The following is a 9,380-nucleotide window of genomic DNA, read 5'->3' on the forward strand; positions in this document are numbered from 1 at the left end:
GTCACGCGTTCATCCCTCATTGTATCGCATTAAAACACACCTCAAAGTAGTGGTGATTAAAATTTTTAATGTTTGTATTCATTTATAATAAATATTTCCAAATAGGTTTTACAGTTACATAGCAAGAATACACTGAACTGTCAAGAATAATTCATGTTTAAAGCGTATAAAGGAAAAGTGGCACCAGTATTATAATTATGAATTACATTTTTAATCATTTTGATCAGTTGATAAACATTTTTAACTTAATCTTTAACTTATACATGTATATACAGTGGGTATAGAAAATAATCACATTTCGATTCTTTGCAGCCGGAAAAAAGGACACAGTTTTTGTTTGATCCAGCTGTATTTAACATCCAAGTGACAGATAAAACACCAACATGCATTCCTCCAGTAAAGCATGGAGGTGGTAATATCCTGTATAGAAGACAAATGCAATGTCCCAAATAACATTTACCTTTTTATTTTATTTTTTTTAGTTATTTCTGAACCTGGCATTATCAGTTTCAGCCTTTTTCCTAGAAGGATCCTAAAAGAAAACAAACGTCAGAATTTATATTGAAAACATATTGACAGAATATGCATGCAAAAGGAAAGAAAGAACTGACTAACCTGGTTCAACCACATTACGTTTTCCCATTAGACCCACAAAAGTCTGGAATTTCTGCCCTGGAAGTCATATGTGAGATAAACCACATTATCAGATTTGATTCCCACACAATTCAGCTTGAGCTGCAATTTTGTCTTTTGAAAGGAGTGCGAAAAAAAATATTACTTTTTATTTACTTTTAAAGCACATTTGAATACAACACAATATTCCAAAGTACAGTACATGTACACTTGATTAGAAAAACTCCCCAAAATACGTACGCCTTCGTGTTATCTGTGATTTTGCTGTGGAGAGAAAGCAACATTTATATTGTTTATTTTATATATATACAGTGTATATATGAATTGATAAATCAGAATTGAGAATAAAAATAATTTATAATTTTATTTATTTTTTACCAGATGATCTTTTCCCCATTAGACCAAAAACCTGTTGTAGACCAGGTGTTCGGATGACCCCTTCCAACATCGACTTTAGGTCAGATTCTAGCAAATTTACCTTCAGATGATATAAATTAATAATTAAGCAATGCATCCAAATGATAAACTTTAATTATAAATTGTTAAATAATCTTACTCATTTAGTACAGTATTGTTCAAAATAATAGCAGTACAATGTGACTAACCAGAATAATCAAGGTTTTTAGTATATTTTGTATTGCTACGTGGCAAACAAGTTACCAGTAGGTTCAGTAGATTGTCAGAAAACAAACAAGACCCAGCATTCATGATATGCACGCTCTTAAGGCTGTGCAATTGGGCAATTAGTTGAAAGGGGTGTGTTCAAAAAAATAGCAGTGTCTACCTTTGACTGTACAAACTCAAAACTATTTTGTACAAACATTTTTTTTTTCTGGGATTTAGCAATCCTGTGAATCACTAAACTAATATTTAGTTGTATGACCACAGTTTTTTAAAACTGCTTGACATCTGTGTGGCATGGAGTCAACCAACTTGTGGCACCTCTCAGCTGTTATTCCACTCCATGATTCTTTAACAACATTCCACAATTCATTCACATTTCTTGGTTTTGCTTCAGAAACAGCATTTTTGATATCACCCCACAAGTTCTCAATTGGATTAAGGTCTGGAGATTGGGCTGGCCACTCCATAACATTAATTTTGTTGGTTTGGAACCAAGACTTTGCCCGTTTACTAGTGTGTTTTGGGTCATTGTCTTGTTGAAACAACCATTTCAAGGGCATGTCCTCTTCAGCATAGGGCAACATGACCTCTTCAAGTATTTTAACATATGCAAACTGATCCATGATCCCTGGTATGCGATAAATAGGCCCAACACCATAGTAGGAGAAACATGCCCATATCATGATGCTTGCACCTCCATGCTTCACTGTCTTCACTGTGTACTGTGGCTTGAATTCAGAGTTTGGGGGTCGTCTCACAAACTGCCTGTGGCCCTTGGACCCAAAAAGAACAATTTTACTCTCATCAGTCCACAAAATGTTCCTCCATTTCTCTTTAGGCCAGTTGATGTGTTCTTTGGCAAATTGTAACCTCTTCTGCACATGCCTTTTTTTTAACAGAGGGACTTTGCGGGGGATTCTTGAAAATAGATTAGCTTCACACAGACGTCTTCTAACTGTCACAGTACTTACAGGTAACTCCTGTCTTTGATCATCCTGGAGGTGATCATTGGCTGAGCCTTTGCCATTCTGGTTATTCTTCTATCCATTTTGATGGTTGTCTTCCGTTTTCTTCCACGTCTCTCTGGTTTTGCTCTCCATTTTAAGGCACTGGAGATCATTTTAGCTGAACAGCCTATCATTTTTTGCACCTCTTTATAGGTTTTCCCCTCTCTAATCAACTTTTTAATCAAAGTACGCTGTTCTTCTGAACAATGTCTTGAACGACCCATTTTCCTCAGCTTTCAAATGCATGTTCAACAAGTGTTGGCTTCATCCTTAAATAGGGGCCACCTGATTCACACCTGTTTCTTCACAAAATTGATGACCTCAGTGATTGAATGCCACACTGCTATTTTTTTGAACACACCCCTTTCAACTAATTCAACTAATTGCCCAATTGCACAGCCTTAAGAGCGTGCATATCATGAATGCTGGGTCTCATTTGTTTTCTGAGAATCTACTGAACCTACTGGTAACTTGTTTGCCACGTAGCAATAAAAAAATATACGAAAAACCTTGATTATTCTGGTTAGTCACATTGTACTGCTATTATTTTGAACAAAACTGTATATCACAAGTATGATATCACTTCTATATTGCATAACTACAGTGAAGGGTAAGAAAGTATCACTAACCTGGTCTGGATACCTGGCACTCATCCAGTTATCCTCATCAGGACTGATGTTCTGGCACAAAATATCTGACAAAGCAGACACCAGCAGGAGAATCAGCAGGAAGATCTTCATGATGCCGTGAGGTTGGTGGAGTTCATGAGTCTGAAACCAAACTTACTGTATCTGTGCTCAGATGTGATACAAACAGCAGCTCTGTTTAAATAGTGCTGGTGAAATAAGCAGGTGATGAATCAGGTGATTATGAATTATTAAAAGAAAATTGCTGCTTCGCTGGATTATTCATGTGAGATTTATCCACTGTGGTTTTCAGCCATTATCATCTGTTCTGTATTTGACCTCTGATCCACTCCTGCTTCACATCATTCAAGATGCTTGATAAATTAGAAGGAGCTTCAGAATTAGACAGTAACTGTACTTCACACCGCTTCACGATTTCCTTCACTCATATTCATTTGACTGATGCTATTTTGATTAATTGCTGTGAATCGTTGTCAATATGGTGCTTGACTGCGTGTATGTGTGTGTGTGTGTGTGTATGTGTTTGTAGCTTCTAGCTTCTATTCTGTTCTATTATGAACAAATATTTTAATTTTATGTTTTAAGGGATTCTTTAGTGGCTCAATTTTGTATTTTATTTTTTCATTTGATGATTCAATATAATTTTAAAATATTAATTACTAATTTTAATGATCAATATTTAATTTATTTGAATTTGCATAAAAGCTCACTTATATATATAAACATATATACTGAAATAAGTATAAGCTGAAGTACTGACATTGTTAAAAATTTAAACTGACATAAAAATAATAAACTATTTTTTTTTATAAAATAAGATAAAAAAATTATTATTATTATGGAATTATTTTATTCCATATTTTATTCAGACGATTTGAGTTTGTAAATTATTCTGTGTTTGTGAATAATTCAGATTTTGACATTTCACTCTGTACATTAGTAAATCCCTGGTTAATTTTCTTATCACTGCTGTGCTATTAGAAATTGTTTTTGTTGTTGTTGTTGTTTTATTGAAATTAATCTGAAATAAAATGTACATTTTAGAAGAACATTTTTAAAACAAAGCTTCAATGGTAATTAGAAATGTTCCCTTAGCAACTATCTAAATTATGTAAAAAAAATAAAAATAAAACTGAAAGTAAATAATAATAATAATAATAATAGTAATAATACTAAAATAACATTGTATATGTGTAAGGTTAATAACTTTAATTGAAAAACATGCAACATACAAACACAGTACTTATTTTAAAACAATTTTTGACATCTGTCAAAATTCTGCAATATATTTCAGCCAATTGTCAGCCAAAATATTTTCTTAATTCATGCTTCTGATTCAGATCGGCACTTCGGAGCCTGTTCGCGACTCGGTTGATTCAGATCGGCACTTCGGAGCCTTTTCGCGACTCGGTTGATTCAGATCGGCACTTCGGAGCCTTTTCGCGACTCGGTTGATTCAGATCGGCACTTCGGAGCCTTTTCGCGACTCGGTCGATTCAGATCGGCACTTCGGAGCCTTTTCGCGACTCGGTTGATTCAGATCGGCACTTCGGAGCCTTTTCGCGACTCGGTTGATTCAGATCGGCACTTCGGAGCCTTTTCGCGACTCGGTTGATTCAGATCGGCACTTCGGAGCCTTTTCGCGACTCGGTTGATTCAGATCTTGCGAGTTGGGAGGTGCGAGCCTCCGCTGACTGCGCGCGCACCTCCCGAAACAGATGATTTTTCATTTATACTTGACACAACTGTTTTAGACTGAAAACCAGACCATACAACTAATTTAGACGCGGGTGCCGGTGTGATGAGATGTACTAATATCTGTCTGCTCGGGCATGATCGTTTTAAGCCTGTAATTGATTGATTATTGAGGTAATAGGGATGGCATGGTTCGCTGAAAAAAAAACCGTTCGGTTCACCACACACGGTTTCGGCACGCGCTTCAACTTAAATCTGACAAAGCATCTGTAATATCATCTGTAATATGGCTTGCTATAAATGGCACGTAAAAAAACAGGGTTCAGCTAATAAATGTTTCTGTTGATGCATGCGCATTCTGGCTTCCCAGACTTTACAAAAACATGAAAAAAAAAAAAAAAAAAAACCTGGACAAATCATTCACTCTTGTTCAAAGCGAATGCTGTATATGAGCAGTAATTTATTCCGTCCTCACCTGGGTCACTGCTGATATCTGTGTAAACTAAACTCATTTACGCTTTGTCAGTTTAAACATTTAAGAGCCAGAGGCAGCGAGTTCACACGCGCAGTGAGAAGATTTGTGCATGCGCTCATCCGAAGCGCGCAAACCTGCGCCTCGGCACGCGCGCAAATATAAGATCTATATTGAGCAACTACACTTCATTTTAATCCTATAATTATATATTATAATTTATTTAAAGTGAATAAATTGTAATGAAAAATAAACAAAAAGAAAAATAGCTAAAGTTCAAAATTATCGTATTTTAAAGAAAATTATTACATTTAACAATTAACTACATTTTGACACGACCTGCAAATGAACACTAGGAGTATGGTTGGACGGAAGCAGTGTGACAAAAATACTATCCCATAATTTTGCACAGTAATCTGACAATAAATGTGGCACACCCAGATTTTCATATGCACACCCAGAGTCTCTTTTCTGGCTACACTACTGATTTGAACAATCATTTTAAACATGTGGATTGTTTCGATAGAGAGGGATGCCCTGTGAATGTGACAATTCAGGTCAGGTCTTCTCCAAGCGTCTTCTTCGAGATCGATCAGAAGGGGGCGCTGTCTCAGATGGGCTGTTTCTCTACCAATCCTTCATTACCTGACAGTCTCAGTGGTGAGAAAACTGATGTCAGTTTGGTGAATATATCATCCACTTTACAGCTAATAAAAACATTGACTGCCAGAAAGAATCCACATACTCTAAAGAGCTTGAGCATTTAAAGTGGAAGTCGACAAACCTGCACTTATAACATACATAACATTATTGTGAGGACACTAATATAGTTAGTTGTCCTTATATTCATCTTTATAGTTAGAATTTTTGATGTGAATGGACCTTTAGACAGTGTGTTACAAGCTGTAACTGTTTGTGACTCTCTTTACAGAGGCATAGGTCATTGGCTGACGAATGTGTCTCCTTTGAAAGAAATGTGCCTTCACCATGAAGACTGTGCCATGGATGAGTTAAAAATAACTGTCTCAAAATTACAGAACAATCTAAAAATACAACAAAATACTATCAAAATCTAATTTTGATCTCAGCTAAATATATACATTTTTTTAAATATTTATTTTTTGCATATAACATTTCCGCATAAGTAAAACTTTCCATGAGTTGAATGTGGTTTTTGGTGTGTGTGTGGGGGGGGGGGGGGGAGTTATACGCCGTTATCATGACTCTATCATCATATAACTTCTGTGGTGAATTCTGTGTGACATTACATCATTTCCTGTGTGTTTAAGTGAGCTGGTTAGTAGGACGAGGGTGATGTGTGAACTAAACATTGAAGAAAGAAATGTAAAACAGATGTGTATGTGCAGGATCACCTCTGGGCTGAAGGAGCAGTGCCCAGTGAACATCCTCAGAGGCTGGTGTGACGGGCTCCGGGTGGATCCATGGACGACTGACATCACTTCCCAGGTACAACAAAAAAGAATGCAAATAAATGTTGCATACTAGGTTACTTCATGTCCTGTACAGTATTCAGTTTCTGTGATTAACAGTACCAGTGAACCTCTATCACGTGCTTTCAGATGGAAATTATTCAGATGCATTTAATAGACAGAGATATTATCGCTATATCGCGTTCATTAGATGAATCGCATTCGATTATGAAGTGATATTGCATAGCTTGTCAGTGTTAGTGTTTTTATTAATGCCATTTATGTTTTTGTTAATACAGTTACATTTTTATTAATTTTGATAATACACATAGCACTAGTCAACTAAATGAATGTAACATGGCAAAGATGAATGCACTTTTGGAAGATGAATGTAAGGGAAATTTGTCTGGTCTAATGTGATATTGATGTTCTTGTTCATGATGAAATTTTATTTTATTGCTATAATTAATTTATAGCATTAACAAGATGACCCATTGAATTAATTTTGGAAGCGATGACTGATAAATGTATTTTTAGTCATAAGATTAGTATTGACCAAGTAAAAAAGAAAAAAAGTTTAACAAATGAAAACCTGGATTTGATTTAATAAATGTTATTATAATCTAAATATGCCATGTGAAAGTCTGAAACAGAAAATAGAGGTTTTCATCTTGCCACTTTCAAATTAATCAAAATGGATTTATTGCATTTTGTAATCAAACTTTATATATATATATATATATATATATATATATATATATATATATATATATATATATATATATATATATATATATATATATATATATATATATATATATATATATATATATATATATATATATATATATATATATATATATATATCATTCATTTAGTATTAACTTGTGCTTTTTTAAAGGTGTTTTTGATTATAAGTGCAATCTGACATTTTAGTCTGTTCTAAAAGGTAGGAATTATGATTGTGCTGTTAAAAATAATGCACCTTCTAATGCAGTCTGGAGAGCTTGATGAAACATACTGAGAAGTATACATCTAAATCCATTTCAGTTATGATGTTGTCTCTGAAGGCAGGTGTCTGAAGGCAGCTTACTAGGTTTAGGAACAGTATTTTTCACATTCTACTCTTTAGTAAAACCTGCCATCGGTCATTCTTTTGAAGTCTCGCTACTCTCTGTCTCAGTGCTTTCATGAAGAGGTTTCATCTCAAGTTTTTTCTTCTGTATGATTATGTGCAATTAGACAAGTCTCCTAGCTTCTTAACTTCTTAACAGCAAATCTTGATCTTCAATGTTGAGCGCTTTTCACTTTCAAGGAGTTTTAAAGTCCCTGATTTGAGGACTGACCCAAAGTGACATTATCTGAGGCACACAGAGAACATTCTCGTCCAGCTACAGAAGTTTCCACACTTGACCCCTTGTTCAGTTTTAGGTGATCTTCTGTAAAACAAAGCCTTGTAACAGGTACTATAATTGAAAAGTACTTCCTATGATGGTTTCTATTATAATAGAACAGAAAATTCATGTTTTTGTCATGTGTCTTGTAAATTTTTTACAATTCTTTACATCATTTGGAGAAACAAAAATATTGGGAATGATTATATTCTTGTTTTGTAAATTCAGCTTTTTATATGTAATAATAACTCATGCATAAAAGTTAAGGTTTATGAAAATGTAAATGAAATGTTATCAGTGAGTGACAGTGAGGTTATTGATGTCCGCGATTGCAAATAAAAGTTTTATGTGGCGAGTTACAATAAAAAAGGTGTGTCTGATGTTAATCACACTGTCTTGAGACGAACTCTGAACTGAACCTCAACAGAGAGCCGTCGCTTTCTTTAATTCACAATTTAAGACATCATTTTTATTTACAGAAAAACAATAATAAATGTGACCTAAAATGTACGGAAATGTTGCCATATTTTTTTCTGTAACAGCAAAACATATATTTTTTCAGTTATTTATGGTTATAAATAACTTATTATTTATGGTTATAAATAATAAATTTGCTTGTTTACAAATACATTTTTCTAGGTGTCTCAGCACATATTTCTATTTTGTGAGATATTCGTTGGTTTTGTCTTTGTTCAGCAACTCATGAGTGTTAGATTAGAGCACTTGCATATCCAAATTACCTTTCCACTCGAGCCAAGAATAGATTCAGCTTGGAAAATTACTGGTATGTTCTTTATCACTTATCTTTTAATTGTCATATTTTGCATCTTATTTGGATAGAATTTAAAATATTAGTCAAAGGTTTGGACAACCAATCTCAATTTTTATTATGACAATTAATTTTCTTATTTGCTGATTGATTTAAAAAATTTAATTAAGTTTTTCATTTTGTAAAGAAATTCATTTTTTGTAAAGAAATTCATTTGTATGCATGGTTTATATTTGTTATATAATAATAATAATAATAATAATAATAAAACATACATTACTGTTAAAAAGTTTGGGGTCAGTAAAATGTAAAAAAAATATTTTGAAAGAAATCTCTTCTGCTCACCAAGGCTTTGTTTATTTGAATTTATTCCTGTGATGCGAAGCTGTATTTTCAGCATCATTAATCCAGTCTTCAGTGTCACATGATCTTCAGAAAATCATACTAATATGCTGATGTGCTGCTCAAAAAAATAAATTATATATATATAAATATATGATATATATATAGAGAGCCAGTTTCTCATGTGTGTTTTCATTTTACACTTAACCCTAAGCTCCACCCTTTGTTACTGTACTAAGACATTCAATGAACTGGAGATTTACATGAAGTGTCCTTTTGTTTTGTTTTCTACAGCATAAATATTTACTGACATTACAATTACTTTCTTTTTAACTGTAAATCTTATATATAGAGGGAGGAATTGTTT

General features: G+C 33.8%; 1 protein-coding gene across 1 annotated transcript; it reads right to left on the bottom strand.

Moving 5' to 3' along the window:
- Nucleotides 1-100: 100 nt before the first annotated feature.
- LOC128030383 (protachykinin) lies at nucleotides 101-3,054 on the bottom strand. The gene is made up of 5 exons (XM_052617946.1): nucleotides 2,894-3,054; nucleotides 1,012-1,111; nucleotides 874-897; nucleotides 616-672; nucleotides 101-532 (listed from the first exon to the last, which is right to left on the bottom strand). The coding sequence occupies exons 1-5, from the start codon at nucleotides 3,002-3,004 to the stop codon at nucleotides 522-524; spliced, it is 303 nt and encodes a 100-aa protein (XP_052473906.1). The 5' UTR covers nucleotides 3,005-3,054; the 3' UTR covers nucleotides 101-521.
- Between the last annotated feature and the right edge of the window lie 6,326 nt (nucleotides 3,055-9,380).

This window comes from Carassius gibelio, chromosome A16, assembly GCF_023724105.1.
Source record: "Carassius gibelio isolate Cgi1373 ecotype wild population from Czech Republic chromosome A16, carGib1.2-hapl.c, whole genome shotgun sequence".
Lineage (NCBI taxonomy): Eukaryota > Metazoa > Chordata > Actinopteri > Cypriniformes > Cyprinidae > Carassius > Carassius gibelio.

Excerpts from the sequence above, each read along its gene's own strand:
- LOC128030383 (XM_052617946.1), bottom strand. The coding sequence starts at position 3,004 with ATGAAGATCTTCCTGCTGATTCTCCTGCTGGTGTCTGCTTTGTCAGAT. Across the intron at positions 898-1,011 it reads AATGGGGAAAAGATCATCTG|CAAAATCACAGATAACACGA; the intron begins GTAAAAAATAAA and ends TTCTCTCCACAG. Across the intron at positions 673-873 it reads ATCACAGATAACACGAAGGC|GGCAGAAATTCCAGACTTTT; the intron begins GTACGTATTTTG and ends TATGACTTCCAG.